At 32.3% G+C, this 23,254-nt stretch overlaps 3 protein-coding genes across 6 annotated transcripts; 1 reads left to right on the top strand and 2 right to left on the bottom strand.

Moving 5' to 3' along the window:
* Positions 1–4,454: 4,454 nt before the first annotated feature.
* On the bottom strand, positions 4,455–5,452 carry LOC18014273. The gene has a single exon (XM_006396693.2). It carries the CDS (start codon positions 5,336–5,338, stop codon positions 4,517–4,519), a length of 822 nt encoding a protein of 273 aa, XP_006396756.1. The 5' UTR covers positions 5,339–5,452; the 3' UTR covers positions 4,455–4,516.
* A 6,067-nt stretch (positions 5,453–11,519) lies between these two features.
* Positions 11,520–12,448, bottom strand: LOC112085163. Its single transcript, XM_024154196.1, has 3 exons — positions 12,014–12,448; positions 11,878–11,947; positions 11,520–11,794 (listed from the first exon to the last, which is right to left on the bottom strand). Exons 1-3 carry the CDS (start codon positions 12,446–12,448, stop codon positions 11,520–11,522), a joined length of 780 nt encoding a protein of 259 aa, XP_024009964.1.
* Positions 12,449–15,979: 3,531 nt separating this feature from the next.
* Positions 15,980–21,311, top strand: LOC18014272 (oxysterol-binding protein-related protein 2B). Of its 4 annotated transcripts, none has more exons than XM_006396692.2 (10): positions 15,980–16,522; positions 17,742–18,104; positions 18,514–18,610; positions 18,830–19,164; positions 19,404–19,559; positions 19,858–20,025; positions 20,121–20,261; positions 20,343–20,552; positions 20,679–20,792; positions 20,873–21,311. In XM_006396692.2, exons 1-10 carry the CDS (start codon positions 16,184–16,186, stop codon positions 21,041–21,043), a joined length of 2,094 nt encoding a protein of 697 aa, XP_006396755.1. In that variant the 5' UTR covers positions 15,980–16,183; the 3' UTR covers positions 21,044–21,311. The 4 variants fall into 4 exon arrangements, with proteins under 4 accessions (XP_006396755.1, XP_024010108.1, XP_024010110.1 ...); XM_024154340.1 differs by having other exon boundaries at positions 17,739–18,104; XM_024154342.1 differs by lacking the exon at positions 15,980–16,522 and adding an exon at positions 17,395–17,554.
* Positions 21,312–23,254: the final 1,943 nt, after the last annotated feature.

Raw genomic sequence — 23,254 nt, 5'->3', positions numbered from 1 at the left:
TGTATTTTACTTGTCTCTCGTTCTTGTCTGTTTAGTTGTCCCTCTCATCTCATAGTTTGATGAGAAACACCTACGAAAAAAGCACTTGACAATATATTATCATATGGAACAAAGGGGAATATTTATCTTACCAAATAGCACTTCTTTGTGTTTAATAACATTTTGTGATCGTGCAAGTTCAAACTTAACATAAAAGCTAAGAAATTATGTATTTAGTATTCTGTATTCAGTTAAAAATAATAAGTAAATCCAATATGTGCAGTATGGTATTTGTTTCCATGTACCTTGCTTTGAACTTGCGCGTGATGTTGATCATCGAACGTATATATATGATGTAATAATTTCATTTATCAATAATCTTATATGGGGGGGGGGTGTCTTTTGAGATAGTTTAATTGGTTGGTTTTAGATTTCATATTAATGATATGAAACAGTAGAAAGTAAAATACCAAACGGATATAGACAATAATTTAATATCAAATTGTTGCTTGAAAGCAAATACTGCTGCAATCAAAATTTTCAAAAAAATTATCTGGAATAGTTGATATATACTACCCACATGTATTGTCTGTTTGTATGTTTGTATTACATATGATCTACTTATACAACATTATCACATAGGAATCAAATATTTTAAAATGTGGAGAGCTATTATTAGGATTTCCACTTAGTATTGTAATTATAGATCGTATAGTACATGACATTAGTGTTCCACCAAATCTTCATTTTCATGCTTATCTTTTCCTAATCACTCTTTTTAAGTCAAACTAATTTAGCCTCATGACCAATGAATAAGTATAATTAATCCATAACTAACTTATGCTACAAATGTTAAAGTGCATTGTATGGAACGCAAATATACGTTTATCTGACTTAGAACGATGGTGATTGATAAAAAGTACGATTTAAATGGTAAAAAATAGAAAGAATATTGATAAAAATGAAAGAATATTGGTAAAAATTATGCAAAAAAATTAAATGTTAATATCTTCTCTTAAAAAAAAGAATAAATAGTTGTACAAAATTTGACCAAATGTCGCATGAGCAAGGATTTTGCAAACCCTGTACCACATGAAGTGGGACGAAACCTCTATTTTATGTTGACACAATGATGCGGAGAAGACAAAGTGGCTGAAAAGATGGCTTTATGAAAAGACCAAGAATATGTAAGTCTTTTGTGTTACAAGTTTTTTTACTAATAAATAATTACAGTTTTGGAAGGAAGTATGTTTTGTCATCCGAGGTTTTATATCATCATACTTCCTCACCTCCTTTACTTTTCGAGCTAACCTGTTTGTATCCACATGCTTTAAGTTTGAATAGATTGTTGCATTTTTGTTGTTTTGTTCAATTTTTGTTGCAATTTTACTGGTGCCAACTCCACTCCGGCGTATTGAATGTCGCATTCAACATAAAAGGTCTCGCCAACAACTCTTGCCCACTGTAAAAACAAAGATGTACTCAATGAAATGGAAAGCATACAAGTACAATGATACCACGTTGAACTTACAAGCATTTACTCGTTTTAAAACTTTTCTGACGATACTTGTTTTCTTATCTGGTTCATATGTTTTTCGATCTCTATTCGAGGGTCAGTATCCCTTTTAATTTCTTGGTTTATACAATGCAACCACTCTCTCCTAGTGAATACCTTGCATAGAATACATGTACTCCTGGTTTATACTGTGTTATCTTCTAGTTAATATTCAGTCGGTAAAGTTTCACAGAGACGAACAGTTTCTATGCAAGTTTCTGGATTGAATTAGTCTAGTTGATCCTTTTCAAGTGTTATCTTCTTTTTGGTTATTTTGGCTTTGCATTGTTGTTCCAATTAGATGGTCATATTGTCTTGTTAATCCGTGGAAATTGTGCTTTTACAAAGTAGGTAAAACATGTCAAATTTGATTACGTTTTTGTAATATGATGTATGTATGATTTGCGGTCTGATACTTTAGTTTCAATATCAATTTCAAATTGAAACAACAAAGAAAAATTCAAATAAATTTTCTAAAAAATATTGAGTTTGAGCTTGAAAGGGGCTTTAAAAGACCAGAAAGTTGTTAGAATGGTGAAAATTCACTCTAGGTATTGAGATTGTTAGGAACTTGGGGAAGAGTGATGAGAGTAATTAAGAGAAGATGGACACACATATTGGAGATAATAACTCTGAGAATGTTATTTGGATCTTTTACTTCATTTGTTAAGAGAACCATGTACGCAATTTGTCCTTGGAATTTGGAAATCATGCTTGTTCAACTCAAACTTGGTTAAGAAAAAAACGAGTTTTTCTACATTTCAAATTGAAATCGATATTTGACTGACATATATCGTATAAATATTGTATACCACAAAAGAAACCATAACATAATTTATTATATTAAAACAGAATCAATTTTAGTGTTTGTTTCCAAACACTCCTAAAGTTTTTTTTTTTAAAATATTTATATATATATATATATATAAATTTAATTCCGAAAATTAGATACTCCCTCCGTATTTTTTTAAGTGTCATTTTAGAGTGTTACACATTTATTAAGAAAAACTAGAAAAAGACTACACTAACCTCATACAAAACAACAAATTACGATTGTATTTTGAAAAAAAACCATTTATCTCTAAATTAAAATCCCTGAAACCAAATTTGCGTCTTTGAACTTACTTTTTTCTTTGCCGACCAAAAAAAAAGCTTATCTTTTTCTTTGGGAATTTCACAGATGCATGTCATCACAATGATAGAAATTGAAATCTAAATCAAGTAAAAATCTTGAAAGTGGGTCGATATAGAGAGAGACCAAAGAGATATGAAGTGCTTCACTCATCACCTCTTCCTCTCTACTCCTGCATATCTCTTCTGTATTTTCGTCAAATTATGAGGTCGATTTGTCATATTCCTTATGAATGATAGACAGTAAGAATATTTATGCATTCATTTTGTTTGACTATGTTTGGTAGACCCTTCATATTTTTATTAGTATGAATGTTTGTGTTTTATTAATTGAGGGCTAATATGGGAAATTATTAGCATAAGTTACATTAATTATTCAAAACGACATTTAAAAATTAACAAAAAAATAACTCTAAAACGACACTTAAAAAAATACGGAGGGAGTATTAATTTAGATAACTAAAAATTTCTTTAAATATAAATTATATCTATAGTCTATAGATATTAATTTAAATAGACTTCTTTAAGTATAGGTTAGATTTAATTTAACATTTGAATTTAAATAAGATTTTTAGAATAACACATATGATTAACAAATATCTTATTATATTTTTTTACTTATATTCTATCAGATTAAAATTTCATATATTGAAAATAAATAAATATTAATATTATATAATAATTTGATGAGACAAGTTAATTTTTTTTTATAATTATGGTCTTATGCGGATTAGGTTATCAAAGCATACAAAATATTAGGAAAAATTTATTTCAAAATTAGTAAATATTTAAATTGTAAAATAATATAAACGGGCAGGTTAGAATTATAATTTCATAATCATGATCTTTTTTGGATTAATAAAATAAGCAAGTTAGAAATATAGTTTTTATAATAATGATCATTTTTTAATTAATAAAATATATGGGTTAAAATTATGTTTTTATGATCATGTGGTCATAATAATACTGAAAAAAAAAATTATATCTAAACACAAATTTTTTTTATATTACTTATTAAAAATCAATATTTATAAAGAAAACATAAATTCTATTATAAATTTTGATTAAAACAAAATTCCCGTATGGATGCATAAAGTAAAATCTAGTTCTAACTTAAAGTGCGATATCTTTTATTTTATGTCACTCGTGCAATCAAAATTAACATTCAACAAAGAAACTGAAAAACAAAACGTTTAGAAGCAAAAAATTATATTTCCCAAGTAAAAAATAAAATAAAAAGAAATCATCATTTGGTTCAAAATCACCATATATATATATATATCACACTCAACAGTTACAAATTCTCACACCGTCATTTGGTTCAAAGCACAATGTACTTGTTTGTTCACACATTTAACTCACTGCATCATCGTAGTAACTCTTGTAGTAAAACCAAAACGAAAAACAGTCTTCTGTAAGTTTTTTTTTTTGTAAGTTTAAATTCTTTTTACTATAAAAATTAAAATTTCTATCATATGTATGATAGCATTAACCATTAACCAGTAATCAGTGATTTTTAAACAATAAAGAAGAAATAAACTCAACTGAATGGATATTTAAGATTTTGATTTAAATTAAAACATTACTTAGAAATATATATTTTTTTTTTTGTAACAAAGAAAGAATATTTTAACCATTTAATTTGTTATGCATAACGATACTTTTTATTCAATATCGAAATCCTGCCAACTCTCTGAACCTTAAACGTGAGAATGTAAGATTAGACCAAATGAAATATATAAAAACAAAATTTTATTGAAAATTCGAAGCAGATCTTTGTCAAACCAAATGAAACCAAAATGTAAAAAAATTTTGTATTATAATTATATATATATATATATATTTCGTTTTTTACAATCTGAAAAAGATTAGGAAACAAGGCAACACAGCGCGTGCATCGAAGACAAGCAACTCACCAGCTGGACCCGCAACTGAATCCGACCCGAATTCGCCTTGCTTAGCAACCCGACCCGCGATTACTCTACAAATCAGCATCGCTCTCCTCCCTCCTCCGCCGCCTGTGCTATCGTGCGCTTCACCGCTCCCAGAAAACGTGCAAACCGCCGCTCCTTTACCTCCCGGAAAAACCCACGCGCCGCCGTTAATCCCTCCCGGGATCGGACCCAACGGATAAAACCTCATCATCTCGTTCCCGTCTGCCGAACATCTCGCGTCCTCGTCGCACGCGCCGTCGTCGGTATCCAATTTCGAGCGCGATCTCGATTTCACAGCCTCTCTGTATTCCTCAAACCGGGTCACAGCTCTCGACCCGTTTTCGACTTTAAAAATCATTTCGACCCGACCCGGAAAATCTTCGGAGCTCCAGCTCGATTGGAATATAATCTCCACGACGTTTCTCGAAGGATGGCCATCGGGCAGATCGGTCAGAACGGGCAACGCAGATTCCGAAGAAGCTCTTGCGGATACGCTTCGTCGGGTCGGGTTATAAGAATTGGATTCTGATTCGGGTCGAGAAGAAGAACGTAAACGCCTTAAATTTGGGTTTGGTTTTGGGTTTTTCTTACCGGATCCGGATCGGGTTTCGACGACGTCTCTGATGGATTTTCTGCAGCTGTAACTTGGCAACAAGAGTTTACCGTTGTTGGAGTGATGATAGACATCGTCGAAAGCTCTTGATTTGCAATGTAAGGATTTGACCCACCCGATCGGCATTTTCGGGTCTTGGGTCCGAATCTGGTTTCCTCTCTCTGTTTAAAAAATTAAAAGCGTATACAGAAGTTTAGACTTTAGAGATTCGTGGGAAGCTTTGAAGTTTTCCTCTGTGAATATTTGTGTATGTGTATGTATGTACGTATGTATGAATATTGTCCCGCCGTCTTAATATGGGCGTTTTATCGGTTGACGGTTGGTGTTCTTGATTGTAAATGACGATATTACCCCGTTTATCTTGGGTCTTGACTCATGTCAACGTGAAATCTCAGCTTTTTGTCTTCTTAATCATTTTTTTTCTTTTGTTTTAATTTTTATCATGATTTAAAAAAAAAAAAAACAGTTAGGAGAAGCTTATAGTATCTCTAACAACCCTCTTATTTTAAAAGGAGCTGACCCTCAAAATAAAGGTTTGAAGGTGAACTGCTCCAACAAGGATCTTTAAATTTATCCATAAAAGTATTTAAATATTACATACTAGTCTTCAACATAAACAATAATTAAATATAATAATAAAAATGATATAATAGATACAAAACATACTTTAAACTAAAATGTTACATAACATATTAATAAATAAAACATTATCTAAATATTAGTATAGTAATGTAATTTTATTTTGTAAAATATTTATGTATGTTTGTGACTTTCTTATCATGTAAGAAATTATTATTATAGTGTAATTTTATATTTTGCTGTAATTTGTTTAATGTAATATAATTGTTATGTAAAATTTATTTTTGTGTTATTTAATATTTTTATTCTTAATTTTGAAATTTTAATATATATATATATTTATTTATTTTAATATATAATAGCTAAGTTTATAACGCTATATTTGAATTTTTTTTTTGAGGTATATAACTATATGGACTAAAGTAAAAAAGACAAGAAATTTATTTGATTATCTGTAAGATATATGGATTACAAAGAGTAAAATGAAAAAGTAAAAAGTTTTTTAAGGGGATGAACAATATCCCTTTATATTTGAGGATCTGTTGGAGATGCTAGTATTTCAGAAAAATAGTAAAATACTCTATGTAATGATATATATTTAAATTTTTTAATAAGTTTCAATTCAAGAATAATTAATAATGATTGGATTAAATCACGTCTATAGAGTATTTTAGCTATATTTTATTCTATATGTAGAATTTCAAACATATACGAATCCCATAGTATAACAAACAAAAAATACTACATAGATGTTATTGACAAAAAAAACAAATATTAGATGATATTGATTTTAGTTATGAATGTTAATAATACTTGTTATAAACAGTGGCAGATTTAGAAAAAAAATTAGTTAGGGATAATTTTTTATTTTTTATCATTAAATTAAAATTATTTAAAATAAATTTACCTAAATTTTATTTAAATTAAAAAAAAATAAAAAATAATAGGGGGTACATGACCCCATAGATTGTTTACTGTCTCTGCCCCTGGTTATAAATACTGTCAGTTACAACCTAAATTTAGGTATTATGCAAAATGTTTACAAACATCTAATAAATTGACTTTTGTATAGAAACTTGAAAAGAAAAAGAAATCAAATACAATGAAACAGAACATTTTTTTCTAATACATTTTAAATAATTGAACATAGAGATAGGGAGTATTAAACAGGACTACAGGAGAATTCTTTATAAATCTACTAAATATTATGTTAAACAGTAAATTCAATTTTTTTTCCTAATTATTCTGTAACATTATTATGTCTATTTTTAAAAAAGTATTCATTTTACGCATGCTATATTACGAATTGAAAACATTTGTACTCATATGTGTTTGTTTGTAATACGAATTGTTTGATGAAAGTGATATGTAGTCATTATTTATGGAGTAGAAGCTGTTGGAGAGGGGAATTATAAACAGGACAAGTGTAATAATTAAAACTCGAAAGCAGTTGGTGAAGATAACAAAAAAATCATTTAATGGAGAAAATGGCTATGGCCTATGGGCGGGAATGTGTTTTTTGTTTTTAATAACATGTTTTAAGCTGAAATGAGTAAAGTCTATTGTTGGGTGGAGAATTTATTGACATATTTATATATCACATCGCAATAATAACAACGATGACAGTAATTATAAATGGGAAGTTGCAATTTCGTTTGATTCAGATAATTTAAAATGAATATAAGAAGAATGATTGATATAGTACCTCACTAACTCTTCATAGTTTCTGTATATCAAAAAATAGATAAACTACATCTTAAGTTTTTAAATTATTTTCATGTACCATCCTTAGCGAACTTCATTTTTATAATAGCTTTGTGTTAGTGAAATCTCTGAGACATCAATGCGTGCAATCTACGTATACGATAATATCAGTCCCATATATTAAATATTGCATTACCTATCAGCGAATTTTTTTAGTCATCACCATATTTTTTGATATAATCTTATTAGAAAGATGATCAACGATGGAATTCCACTATTTTTTAAAAAAATTTAACTACTTATAGCACATATAATTATGATAAACAACAGAGTTTTCCCCCAACACACGGATGCACAGCAAACGATTATACATACACGTTGAATAACTTTCCACAATATTAAAAACCTACATCACCAAACGAATTAATAACCCATTTATCTAAAAGCTAAGTATGAAAAATACAAGACAAACTACATAATACTGGGCTAGGAGCGTTTTATAAGATCCTAAACTTCATTTAGTATAGAGGTGGAACGGATCTAAAGTGTAAACATCATAAAATTTTAGAATACTTAGGTTCAAATAATTACTATATTCGAAAGGTTTCAGTCTTTCAGATATCCGAATTTCAAATATTTTCCCAAACATCAAAATATCCATTACATAGTACATACTGCATAATACAAATTACGTACTCGTAATAATCAAAATTTTAAAACTGGTAAAATATTTCATATTAAATCTCAAAATCTGCCGTTCCGGATAATAAAATCACTAATCAACTTTATACATATTTATTTATACATAATGTTGAAACGTCGGATTCAGCAAAACGAGCTATAATTGATTTATTTTAATTATCACATTTACTAATTGCAACGCTTTGTTGGTGAAACAAACATAAATTAAACTATACAGAAATATGAAAAGGGTTGCGAGTCGTGCGACAGGCAATACGTCACTATTTAAAATTGTTTATGCGCAATAAGACAAAAAAATCTCACATTTCTTAATTTTTTGTCGTAAATGTTACATTTCAAGTTGCAATAACATGAAGCGACGACCTTTAAGATTTGTACACTCCAGCACTTTTATTTTCATTTTAAATTTTATGTCCGTTTAATACTACATGACTTTCTAATTGATGTAACCATGAAAATACCAAACAGAGAATTCAATTTTGTAAGGACTGTAACACCAACACTCTTTTTTCAGCTATAATGTTCAATTCTATCTTCTTAGACCATCTTTAATGTATTCTTCTATTTTTTACTCTAAAATAGAAGAATTTTATAATAGAAGTGGGTTTCTCTCCAATGTATTTTTCTATTTTTAACTCTAAAAATAGAATATTTTAAATATATTATATTTTTACTTTATTATTAACACATTCTATTTGTAAAAAATTACAATTTAATCCCATTTGTTTATTCTTTGAAAAAATTTCACACATTATGATAATTTATTACCTCAAATAAAAAGAAAAAACATAGTGGATTTTGTTTAAAATCACTATTACTATACTTTTATCTTGTCACTATTATATTTATTCACTGGTCTATTTTTATCAAGATGAATAAAAGTATAATGTTCTATCAAATGTTGACTTTTTCTTTGAGGGATAATACATATGAAATTAACTTTGTTAAGTTTTATTGTTAAATTTGAAGTTATATCATTTATATTGTTTGTTTTAACTATAAATAAAAAGATTTGAAACTTAAAAGACCATTTTATAAATAAAAAAGTTTAACTCTATTATAAAGTAAAAAATAGAGGACCTCTATATATAGAGGGAAAAATAGCATTTTTCTATTTTAGAGGTAAAAATAGAGTTGAATTGGAGATGATTTTCCTCTAAAATAGCATTTAGAGTAAAAAATAGAGATGGATTGGAGATGCCCTTAGCGTAGCTGTATGCTTGCGTTGTGGACTCATAAGGGGATACTCATTCTTCTCATGTGTTTTTTATTTAATTTTTTGGTAAAATTTTTTTTCTCATGTGTTTTACTTTAACCTTTGACATGGTGATAACACGTATTTTGACCACTTTTATAGATGATTTTGAAATTCTTTTTCTATGTTTTTTATTGCTTTCAAGTACTTTTATTACGTTTTTCTAGTATTTGTAGTTCCAAAACTCTTTTCAGGAAACTTAGGAAATAACTTAACAAAATGGATAAAATACCAGATTTTCAGCTCAGAGTCAAACCGTCAGAAATTCACCCCGATTGAAGGCCTTTTCACCTTCTGATCCAGCTCAAATTTGGAGATCTCAAAGATGGAACTACAGCTTTCCAGCACACTTTACAGCTTGGCAATCCAACGGTTCAATCAAAAGATACGCGAAGAGCAAGATGTCCAATAAACCAGCCGGCAAACATTTCCACCCGCGGCCAACAGCCATTTCACCACGGTCAAAGGCTACTCGACCGTGGCCAAGCATCCATTCCCCGCGGCCACGTACTTCCCGACCGCGGCCAGCCAACTCCTAGTTAGAAGGCCCATTTTTGAAGCCTAAATCATTTTCTCAGCCTCAATTCTGGAACCCTAGACACCAGAGAGCATTGGAGACTATAAATACTTATCATTTAGGTCATTTTTAAGGGAGACGAAATACTTTAGAAGAAATTTTACTTTACGCTTTTGTTTTTAGGTTTAGGGAGAGAGAGATCTATCTCTTGAACCTTTGTTCTTTTTCTTTTCAATTTCGATTATTGCTCTACTTTTTAATACTATTTTTTTGATTTCGTTCATCATGTCTGAGTAGTTTTATTGTTGGGTCTAAGGGATTTTCGATGGGGATATATATGTTCGATGAAGATTCTATGAGCTATTGAAGCCGAATCTTAAAACTTTTTCTTCTGAATTTACTTTTACTGCATGAGAGTAGCGTCATGAACTACAATCTGATACAGATTCTTGGTGACACGAAAGTGTTCATCCGGTGTCAGATCTAGTTTGGGAGAGCAAAACAAACATAGGAGTGGAAACCTACCTATGGGCGATTTGTGAATGCTGACGAGTCTTAAACATAATGCATCTTTTCTCTTCCAGGGCCAGAGTGGAAACCTACTGGTCAGGGTTGAGAGAGATAGTTGTATATGATCACAACAGTGGCTGAATACGTTCGTGACTCCAGTTCAAAAAGTTTAAGCTAAGATCTTATCAAATTTACTCTTTAGCAATGTTTTAAATCGTTCATACCCAGAGAAAACTTCCCTGACACCCAGCGCCTCTTTTCTATAGATTTACATCGATTTTTTTTCAAGCTTTAGTTCATCATTGTCATTCTCTTAATCGATTTTTATTTAAGTAATTAGGTTTAGCCATTTTTTCCGTTTTACTCGATTTCATTAAGTTTAGTTATTAGGTCATTTAAATTCCTGTATTTTCTAGCTAAGATTAGTTTTTACATTTTAAAGACACCACCAAAACCCTTAACAAAAATTGCCTAGTTCTAGACTTCCTTACTTTATATTTCTTTCGAAGACTTTTGCAGGAAAAATCCTCCTTCCTTGTGGATTCGATCCCTAAGTACTACAATCGATCAGCTGTGCACTTGCGGCTATTGATTTCATTTAGGGTAAAACTTGACAACCCTCACGCGACAGCACACATCACATGCGTAACATCTTTGCTTTCTTTTCTATAGATTCACACCGATTTTCATTCAAGTTTTAGTCTAGTATTTTCATTCTCCCAATCGATTTTTATTTAAGCAATTAGGTTTAGTCGTTTTTCTCGTTTTTACTCGTTTTCGTTAAGTTTAGTTATTAGGTCATTTTAATTACCGTATTTTCTCTTTAAGATTCGTTTTTACGTTTTAAACACACCACCAAAACCCTCAAAAAACTCGCCTGGTTCTACACTTCTTTACTTTATATTTCTTTCGAAGGCTTTTGCAAGAAAGATCATCCTTCCCTATGGATTCGATCCCTAAGTACTACAATCGATCAGCTGTGCACTTGCGGCTATTGATTTCATTTAGAGTAAAACTTGACACCCTCACCACACAACACATCAAATCTTCACCAAGAGTCTTCCACTCGGATCATGGAGAGTCAAGTAATCCTGTCTCATTCTGACATCACAGCCGGATTCAGTGGCTTGTCCTAGACTCAGAATGTTGCTTTTAAGCTCAGATATATAGTAGATATCTGATACGAGTTTCTGCTCATCTGCTTTACTTTGAAACAGAATCAATCCTTTTCTAGCTATTCCCACGCAAGAGCCATCTCCAAACTTCATTTTGCCCCTTATGTTTTCGTTGAGCTCAGAGAAAAATGCTTTGTTTCCTGTCATGTGATTACTTGCTCCATTATCTAGATACCAAAGACTTCTTCTCCTTCATAGTTCTTTGGCATTAGATTTTTCTCACTCAAAAACACAATCTCATGCATATAAAGTGCCTTAGCTTCTTCTGTCTCCACTTTATTTGCCTCCTGTGTCTTTTGCGGTCATTTAGGACAGACAAATGCAAAGTGACCAGGTTTATCACATCGATAAAAAATCACCTTCGACCGATCCTTCTTCTCCTTTGATTGGTTCTGATTTGTTGATCGTTCTTGTGAGTTAGACCCGCCTCCTCTGCCTCGTCCTCTGTTTCCTCTGCCACCTCTACCACGTTCTCTCCCTCTTGAGCTTGAAAAACTTTGTTGATCTGAGTTAGCGTATAGTAGCTTGCCTTGGGCTTCTCTGTGATTCTCCTCCTCGAGAATTCTTTCTTCATACGCCTTAAGCCTTTCTACTATATCTTCATAACTCGTCGTCTTCAGATCCAACACCTGCTCGAGAGAGGTGATGATACGAATGAAATTACTCCTAGGCAAACTGTTAAGAAACTTATTCACAAGTTTTGGTTCTTCAATTGTTTTCCCTAGAGAAGCCGATTTTGAAGCTAGTTCAGATAAATTTCCCGCGAAGTCATCTATCTTTTCCGGCTCGTTCATCTTGATTCTCTCAAACTCGAACATTAGGGTTTGAAGCCTTCCTTGAAACGATCAGCTCCTAGATGACGTGCTTTGACCGCGTCCCATATCCTTTTTGGAGATTCTTTTAAGCCGACTTACAGAATAAGAACCTTCGGGACAGATTGAAAGATAAGTCCTATGGCGATATCATTCTTGTTGGGATCGGTCGAACCAGGTTCAATTGTTTCCCACACCTTATGGATTCGCATAAGAACTCTCATTCTCATAGCCCACACCGTGTAATTTGTTGACGTTAATATAGGGCACTGGATCGCAGAAGGAACACTTTCCTTCGGATTAGGGTTAGGGTTTGGGATGATATCTCGCATGGTTAGATATCGAATGATCTTCGTGTTCGATATACAAGGTCTCAAGCTTCTCCTTAAGCTCTGCTACCAATTCAAGTATTGAAATCAAGAACACAACTCTGTAATAATTCTCTTATTATGTTTAGAAAATCTCTCAAAACTAAACACCAAAGTACAGTAGAACCTCTATAAATTAATACTCGATAAATTAATAATCACTATAAATTAATAAATTTCTTTGGTCCCGAGTTGGGACCAGTGTAAAAATCTATCAAATTCGATAAGATAATAAGATAATAAATTTTTTGAAACTCCTATGTAAATATATGGTCCCAACAGAAATATAAATTAATAATTATATAAATATATACAAATATATTTATAATATTCTAAAATATGAACAATGTGTTTACTTTTACTTAAAGTTGAAATTTCACTGGTGTTCATCTATTTGTTTATTACATCTCTATCTGTTATTGTTTTTTTCGATATTCATTCATATTTGTGAAGAATTTTTGATATAATAATTGGTTTTCTTACACGTAAATATCTATAAATGTATTGTAGTATTGTGCTCAATTTCATTTTTTTGATAATAGCCACGGTTTCTTATAAATTTTGAACTTTTAAACATGTATATTTTTAATAGATAAATTAATATTCTATTAAAAACTATTTTGTTATGATAAATATATTTATTAATGATAATTTTTATTAAGTTATTCTCTTAAGTTCTTAAATACAAAATTTTTCAAATTTTTTTTTAAAAAAGTTATAGACTAAAACTAGATTATCTCTATAAATTAATAATTATTAATTTATAGATAAATTAATATCACGATAAATTAATAAAATTTTATGGTCCCAACATTATTAATTTATAGAGGTTTACTGTATGTATCTCTCATTGATGCAATTTCATCAATGATTTACATATATATAGTGTCTTGCACAACTTTACTAAGCCACTTTTCCTTTTTCTATTAGACCTAGATATCTCCTAAATCCTAATCTAATAAGGAATATTTCTAAAACCCTATCTAATTTACTTAACCGATTTGTTAAGCAACTTAGGTCTTGGTTCATGTTGATGCTTATTCAACATTCTCCCTTTTAAACTTCAACTTGATCTTAGATATATCTTAATTAAACTCCTATCAAGTTTCTCATTCGCTGAACTTGAATACTCTTCTTGTTCAGTTTATTTCCGATCAAAAAACAACTTCAATAACTTCATCAATTTTTTTTATTTTTTTTTTCACTCTTCATCAATTATATCTCCCAGACTCTGATGGCTGGAACCATATAGTAGTTCATCAGAATGTTTCGAATCCAAACTCACACCTGTATAAACTGGAGATAACGAAGAAGAGGCTTCTCCACCGACCGTTCGATTGCCAGAATGCGAGAGACCAATCATTGAAGGTCTGAGCACTTTTCCTTTGTAGTTCTTCCAAATTGTGTTCATACTTGAGAAAATGAAATATACTGAAACTACTTTAGATATTCTCAAAGCCATGTATCCCCCGCTGATACCATAAAAGTTTAAAGAATTCAGATACAACCATTTTTTCTATGACTTGGACAATACCAAATCCACTACTTTTTTAGTAGAAATTATGTAAATTAACTTTACACAAGGTACAGTTTGATCGGAAATAGCTTATATAGTCATCATTTATTTTCCATTTTTCTCTTCCAAATTAACTATATTCATTTACCTTGGTATGCATACGATCGGTTCGATTCGCACGGCTTGGTATGCTATTGCCCTTCGAAAGTTTAACTCATACATTATACCACAAAATATATGTTTTCTAACTTTAATAGACCGTGCGTGATATTTTTTTTTCCCACGAAAAAGACTTATTTAGACCAAGAAACTATATACCCAAGTTATCTTATATCAACAAAAAAAAAAATTAGACATGTGATTGACACTAACAACAATTAGGCTAGCTAGAAGAAGGGCCACCACATTGAAGAATATATAAAAGCGGTATCAAATCAGTTGCTTTTATTATTGGAACTAAGATTTGTCTCACAAACTGCTGCCCAAATTATTTATCCTTTTTTGGAAGAGTGAGTTTATTTCCATCTTAAAATTTGCAATTTGTTCAGAAGGAAAATTTCTTTATGAAGCTGTTTGAGTTCTTAGAGATACTCATGGGGAAGTATTGATGCATAAACGGCGAGTTTTTTTTTTCACACATTGGCAGTTTGATTGTAACCAAGTTTAAAAGTTTACTTTGGGCTGTGGAAACAAGTTACAAGGTTATATATGTTTTTTAAAGATAGTTTGGATGCTGTTTTGTGACCATAATTTTGGCTTTCTTCTTAGTTCTAATCCTTTAAGGTTATGCGTATTTCAACTTATAGCGAAATGAAAGTTGAAAGAGAGGATTATGAAAATTACAAATTGAGGAGCTGTTCTCACTGTCCAAATATCTTTGTCCAGGACTATCATCAATCTTAGGTGGCCATTAATTGTTTTTTTTTTTTTGAGTTACGTGAGCTCTTTGATAATGAGAGATTTTAATCATTTTTATAACCGCATTCAATCTAGTTTCGTATCCTCGGTAGTTAAAGCATATTTTATCAACAACTTACATATGGTTTTTAATATAATCCTTTCAGATAAAAACAAAATTTAGCATTTTCTTCCTGATTTAAATAGTCTATAACTTTATTTTAGAGTTTAATCTTCGATTCTAAATCAAGTATTGAGTTATTAATGACAAGAACAAATCAATTTGTGAAAAAGAAATATGATCTTCTATTTGTTCAATAAAGTTTCAAATCTTTCACAGTTTTTTAATTTATGAATTCCTTTTTTTCATCAACCTTAATAACTATATTAATTATATAATATAAACAAAAACCTTACTTCTTTTATGTTATAAAAAGTTTCATTCTACAGTTTTTGATATGTGAAAACAAAAAAGTATTTTTTTCTTTTGTTAATAGAAATTAATACAAAAATATAGTTAATTTTTACTTTCTAAAATGTAGTTGGAGATACGAAATAATTAATTTTGTTTTTAAAACAGAGTAAGTAAAAAATATCAATAATTAAAAGTGTCATGTATGCAAGTAAGTATATACCCAATGAGCATAAAGACTTCATATATAAGGTCCCAGTCTACTTTCTTTCAAGTTTTACGCAATCTTTCTCTCTCTCTCTCTCTCTCTCTGTGTCAAATTTCTATGAATCTCTAGGAAATATCTGTTCCAGAATTCGTCTTCTTTGAGTTGAATTAGCCCTAAACTATGCAGGCTTGATCTACCACTTCATCTCCGATCTGCAAGACTGCATCTCCTTATTGAAGAAGAAGCCGCAAAATCAATGTGCTTCGTGTCGCGATTTTGTTAAATAGCTGCATCCTGAGATTCTCCTAAGTCAGCGATGCCTTTGACGAGGTCGAAGAGCTTTCCGACGACGGATGCGACACCGGAGAACGGTGGTTCCGATCGGGAGAAGCTTGCATCGGGGAGATCGGTGGCTGGGATTCTCTACAAATGGACTAATTACGGAAAAGGGTGGAGATCCAGGTGGTTCCTCCTCCGCGATGGAATCTTATCCTACTCGAAGATCCGGCGGCCGGAGAATGTGAATCAATTGTCTCCTTCCGACGATGTGAGGCTAATCGGAGATATTTCTACTGATCGCTTCTCGAGGATGAATAGCTGCAGTGGCCGAGGTCGCCGGAAACACCACAAAACCGTCGGCATTGTTCATCTCAAGGTATGCATTCATAGATTCTCTCAATTCAAATCTTGAGATTGGGTTTTTAAAATTGCAGTAGGGAGAATTGAGAAATTTTTTCCCTTTTGGTGAGTTTATTGATTAACGTTCTCCATTTTTAGAATTGATTTTCTTGGGATTAGAATAGAGTAAAGAACCAGTTGGCTTCTGGAATATTTCATCGTGTTTGTTAGTGTAACAGATTAAGACCCTAAAATGTGATTTCTCTGACAGAGTAGAGTAGAGTATCGTCTTCTGCTTCTTCTTCTTCTTCTTCTCTCTTTTGGTTAAACTTCTGTAGTTTGTCCTTATGCTATTCATTTCTTGTTTCGATTATCTTGTAAGAGAACCTCTTTGGTTTCTATAAAGCTTTTAAGCTGCTGCTTATCTGTAGTGGGCCACAACAACAGGTTTTATCTGGTGTCCAAGTTTAAAAAGTTCATTACAGAAAAACCAAATCACCAAAGTACAAAAACTCTTTTTGGCTGGTGCTACTACAATCTAGTATTGCAGGACTAGGGTCCCAATTCGTTGAATACCATTAACTCATTAGCACAGTTTCCATCCGTTAAAACTTGGTTAAAACTTGGTTTCTATTGAAGAAAAGGCAAGAAGTTTAGAAATGTGACATCTTTGGCCACATTATCTGTCATTTTATTTTTGATTTTTCTTCCCTGTCTTGTGCCTGAGTTTTTATTTATTTGTTTTGGCAGCGCCTATACAAATTTATGATTTATTTTTTGTTTGCCATCTTCTCCTTATGCCAATAACTGATGTGTACGGTATATACTAAAATTCATTGACCAGTGGGTTTAGTTATATATATTTTATTTCATGGAGTTTCATCATGATTGGTAAAAGGTAGGTAAGACTAGTCGGTAGTAAATAATGAGGTGTGGCTGTGTGGGAACTTCAAACCACCTCTTGGGTATTTCAAGGCATATTTTTTTGTTAACTTGTCAGAGTTGTATCTGCATAATCTAAAACTTCAAACCTTATCCAGACTTAATCTTCTGAGTTTCCTTTTTACAGGTAATCAGATTCTTGTGTGTTTGCTTCTAATTTGTTAACATGGAACTTGTGATTGTTGATTCTTTACAAGTCGTTTTTTGACATGAGAGCCTATGATTTGATCTCAGCCTTTTATATTTATAATTGGAATACAGCTTCATGGTTTATAATTAGATGAATATCAATCCATTTTTCTATTTTCCAGCAGGTTTCATCTTACCGAGAAAGCAAATCTGATAATAGAAAGTTTTATATATTTACTGCAACCAAGACTCTTCATCTGAGGACTGATTCAAGAAGTGATAGAGCAGCATGGTTACAAGCTTTAGCTTCTACCAGAGGTGTCTTACCTCTCCAGTCACTTAGTGGGGATTTCTCCTTCATATCACCAAAGGATTTATCAATATCTACCGAGAGGCTAAAGAAACGGTTGCGTGAAGAGGGAATAAACGAGAGTCTAGTAAAAGAGTGTGAAGAGATCGTGGATTCAGAGTTCTCCGAAGCTCAAGAACAAATCAAACTTCTCCACGAAGAACGAACAAAGTTGCTTGATTCATTGAAGCAATTAGAGGTAAAGCTGAATACTTGCTTTATCTTTATGATTGTTTTGGTTTGGTTGAGTTGTTTAATGCTGATCTTGCACATTGTTTCCCTTCATATAATAACTTACTATTGAACAGCCTTTACGCATTGCTTTGGTAACACCTGAGCATATGCACAAACCATGCTATTGCTAGCTATATTTGTCATGTATCTTGCTAATAGGAAAGTTATTTGAATATCAGTTTTACATTCTCTTATCACCTATCACGGGGATATTTTTCCACTGATTTGATATTTTCTGAACTTTGCCAAGTCATAACGTACTGTCTGTATCCTGTATCAAAAACTTGAATGTCATGTGATAGTATTTGTAAATCTTTCGAAATGCTGCTATGTTCACACTGGCTATTCTAAAGTGGGAGTTTCTTTGTGTACAGATGGCTAACCTTGAAGCTGAAGCCTCAGGAATCCATGACAGTGTCTACCAATTACCAAATCATAAGTATTCCAGCTTAAGACGTGGAAAATATAGTGGTACGCACAATTTCGGCTGCTTAATTGTTCTTCTTTTCATTACATTACCACCAAAATAGCTGCCTAGGATCTCTTTAACCGCAGAATGAAACAATACTTTCTCTTACGATAGTCTGCTACTTGCTTCCTTAATGCTCCCTTCTTATGCTACTTTTACATAGCTTCACTGGATTGCAAGAACTTCCTGTGTTGTTTTGCTTGACATTGTTTAGTTTCTAGAATGCAGTACAAGTGCTTCATCTGATGATAAACAAGAGTTTGAGGATATCTCCGAGGAAGATGGGCCTTCCTTTCATGACACAAAAGAGTATTTTAGCGAACCTGATGTTGGTTCGGGGCACATACCTTTCAAGAGACGAACAAGGCTGCCTGAACCAGCAGAGAAAGAGAGAGGTGTTAGTCTTTGGTCTATGATTAAAGACAATGTTGGAAAGGATCTCACACGAGTTTGTCTTCCTGTTTATTTCAATGAACCAATATCCTCTCTCCAAAAGTGTTTTGAAGACTTGGAGTACTCTTATCTCCTGGACCAAGCATATGAATACGGAAAATCTGTAAGTAACTTAAAAATACGTTGAATTCTGTTTTAAAATTTGCTTACTATTATGTGGATTTTTTTCCTCTGGAAATGCAGACGTTTTCTCTACTCTATACATATCTTTATTTCCCATTAATAAGCGTGTGAATACATCCCTTCAATGATCTTGCATGATATGATATCTGGTCTATACTTATGTTTTTATCTTGAATTGACTTCTCAGCTTGTTGGATTAACAGAGTTTTTCATCATCAGGGGAACAGTCTCCGTAGAGCCCTGTATGTTGCTGCTTTTGCGGTCTCTGGTTATGCTTCCACTGAAGGCCGGCATTGTAAACCTTTCAACCCTTTGCTTGGAGAAACTTATGAAGCCGACTTTCCTGAAAAGGGAATTCGTTTCTTCTCTGAGAAGGTATTCTCACGCATACGCTTTTTTTAACTGAATTTTTGACAAGATGAACATAAACGTTAATTTTCTCTGACACCTAAGTGGTCAAGAAAACACAAAAACGATATTTCGTGCAGAAGCTCTCTGATTCAGGAGCAGCTCTTAGTACTCTAAACATGTTAATTTGCATGTAATTGACACTCAACACTTCACTCATATTCGCATTTGAAAAACAAAAGAAACATATGGAGAAAAGAAGATATGAGAATCTTTTTCCTAAGACGTTTGGCATATAAGTTTTGGTGTATTCTGCTCATAATAGGTCAGCCACCATCCAACAGTTATTGCCTGCCATTGCGAAGGTAAAGGGTGGAAGTTCTGGGGCGATACAAACCTCAGGTCGAAGTTTTGGGGGAGATCGATTCAACTGGAACCTGTTGGAGTCTTGACTCTTGAGTTTGATGATGGAGAGACATTCCAATGGAGCAAAGTATGTATAATACAAAACCAGAAATCTCCTATCCTTTCCCACATTATAGTTCTGGCCCGTGATTGATAACTCTGTGCTTATATCTTTGTTCTTAGGTAACAACAACTATATACAATATCCTACTCGGTAAATTGTACTGTGATCACCATGGGACAATGCAGATCCGTGGGAATCGCCAATATTCTTGTACGCTCAAGTTCAAGGAGCAATCTATTCTCGATAGAAATCCCCACCAGGTGATTTCACAGAGACACGCTCTGTGAACAATTTTCCACTTATGAGTCTTGAACACCTGAAATAACTTCATAATCATATAGGTTAATGGCGTTGTAGAAGATGTATCTGGAAAAAAAGCCGCGAAGCTATATGGTAAATGGGATGATAGCCTTTACTATGTTGCTGGTGATGGACTTAACAAGGCAAGCGCCTCGTTGCTGTGGAAACCAACAAAGCCACCACCTAATGTCACTAGATACAACTTAACATCATTCGCAATCACGTTAAATGAATTGACACCTGGTTTGGAGGTACATTACAGTGTGGTGCATTCGGTTTTGTGTTTATGAAAATGGATTATTGGTTTCTGCTGTACTTATATTTTGTTTTGTAAGCTATCTGATCTTGTGGTAATTTTGTTCGTTTGCGTTATAAAGGAGAAGCTTCCTCCGACAGATTCTAGGCTCCGACCAGATCAACGGCACTTGGAGAATGGTGAATACGAGAAGGCAAATGAAGAGAAACAACGATTAGAGAGAAGGCAAAGAATGGTAAGGAGAATTTAAACACTTGTTTGAAAATACATCTACTATGTTTTGAGAAACTGTCAATTACTTTTTGATTTTCGCAGTCACGGAAGATTCAGGAAAGTGGGTGGAGACCAAGATGGTTCGAGCCACAAGGAGAGAGTGAAAGCTACAAGTATACAGGAGGTTATTGGGAAGCACGAGAAGAGAGGAGTTGGGATGATTGTCCCAACATATTTGGGGAGTTCACAGAAGAGATTCCAGATTGTGCTTAAGTTTTTTTCAGCTTCATTTCAAGGTATTTTTGGTGAATAAAAAATCGCGTTGCTCTTCACAAGTGGTAAAAAAATCGCATTCTTTCGGTTTGAGTCTTCTTTGTTGTTGTAATGATGCATGATAAATCTTCAAGAGGGTCCTTAAAAAAAGAGTTTATAGAAACTCACTGTAAAGGTCACTGAGAGAAATGTAGTGTGGTTCCAACATTTGGACACATATTCTTTTTGATCTATTTGTATTTTTTAGTTCAATACAAAGGAATCAATTGAAATTTTCCTTGGTCAAGAACTTGCTTTTGAATTGTTCGGTGGGGTCGATCGGGCCGGACCATGTTCCGGGATATGACAATTTTTTGGTCGGGGTCGGTATGGATAAGTTCTTTCATTTTATTGTCAATTTTGATTTGATTATAAGTAAAACACTCGGATTTGCATTGGCAACCCAAGCTGATGGAGAAATACCTCATCTGTAGCAGCACTACAATCGATGTTAAAATTTAATTAACAAAGAATATAAAAAAACGAAAACTTTTGTATAAAAGTACTTATATTAATTACATCAACTTGAAACATGTTTATTAATGTGAATATGACTTTAGCTTTTGTTGGTTTGTATGTTATTAAAGTTTAGCTTCTTGAGCCAGATTGCAAAAGTGCAATACAACTAAAAGTTATAGTATCCTTCACAAATATGAGCTAGGAACAGAGCCACAAGGCTTCAAAAACTGAGTCAAAGGATTCTCTTGGTTCAGTTTTCTCCTTATGGCTCGATTTTTTTTTATAATGGTTCGACTCTTCAGAATATATATAACTAAAATTTAATAACTATTAGATATTATATGATATAATGGTGAGATGTGTTTTGTGTATGTTATATATATATATATAGATATACATATGGAAGAGAGATAAAGAGTGAGCAAGAGAGAAGGGGAGAAGACACGAGGAAGAGAATTGCTCTCTTCTTATTATTTCATCCTTATGTTTGCAAGAGATGCACTTATTTATATTTATAGTGCAACTAAGTCGGTGACTTAACCGACATAATACATAAATTATTAATGAAAAATGGATAATCATTATCCTTTTCTAACACTCCCTCTTGATTATACATCACTACATTAACATATTATTTCGTTTAAAAACTTTAGCATAGAAAAATCCATTAGGATAAAACCATGATAAAAAAATATATATATATATATATATATATATTAATGATGTAATCTCCTCTTGAAAAGATGAATCTTGTTCTCTTCATAGATCGTTGATTCGTCTTAATCTTGTCGATGTAATAAACCATTTTTATTGGAATTATATATTCTTTTTTAGATACATATCTTCTTGTGTCTTCTTTGATGCTTCAGTAAAAATCTTGTTATGGAAAAACCCAATGGGATAAAAACCATAGTAAGAGAAAAAAATGCATCATCGTATTTCTTCTGGAAATATTTTTCTTTAAATGTTTATCTTTTTGCGTTTTTTTGCTGCCTCGTTAAAAACTTTGTCATGGAAAAACCCGATGGGATAAAAACCATGATAAGGGAAAAAAGTGCATCTACGCATATCATCATACTTCTCTTCCTGAAAGTATTCATCTTTGGAGGTCTATATTTTGCATGTTCATTGCTGCCTCGTTAAAAACCTCGTCATGAAAAAACCCATTGGGATAAAAACCATGATAAGGAAAAAGAGTGCAACCACGTTCATCTTCTGGACGAATCTCTTTATATGGTTCTTATGGAACACTTTCATATATGTCTTCCAGACATATATCCTTGTATGGTTCTTCTAGAACCTTTTCATAAATGTCTTCAGAACATTTTCTCTATATGGTTTTTCTGGAATCTTTTTACAAATGTCTTTATGACATTTTCTCTATATGGTTCTTCTGGAACCTTTTTATAAATGTCTTTAGGACATCTTTATTCGGTTCTTCTGGATTACAAATGTCTTCAAGACATTTTCTCTATATGGTTCTTATGGAACCTTTTCACTTAAGAGGGGATTTTTATCTTACAAGCCCATCGGTCTCCCGCGCTTTAATTGAACCCGCGGTTCACTTGCTCTATTCTCATCAATAATTTGTTCCGGAACATTTCTTTTGATGAACCATTAGCAGCGGGGATACATGATTTCGTCACCCATCTTATATCTTTGAACGCATCAAGTAACTGGTTTGCCAAACTTTACAAATGTACAATTTTATGA

The sequence above is a fragment of the Eutrema salsugineum genome, unplaced genomic scaffold (genome assembly GCF_000478725.1).
Source record: "Eutrema salsugineum unplaced genomic scaffold, Eutsalg1_0 scaffold_3, whole genome shotgun sequence".
NCBI lineage: Eukaryota > Viridiplantae > Streptophyta > Magnoliopsida > Brassicales > Brassicaceae > Eutrema > Eutrema salsugineum.
The sequence above is the reverse complement of the archived record's forward strand: the minus strand, read 5'-3'. Positions and strand labels throughout refer to the sequence as shown.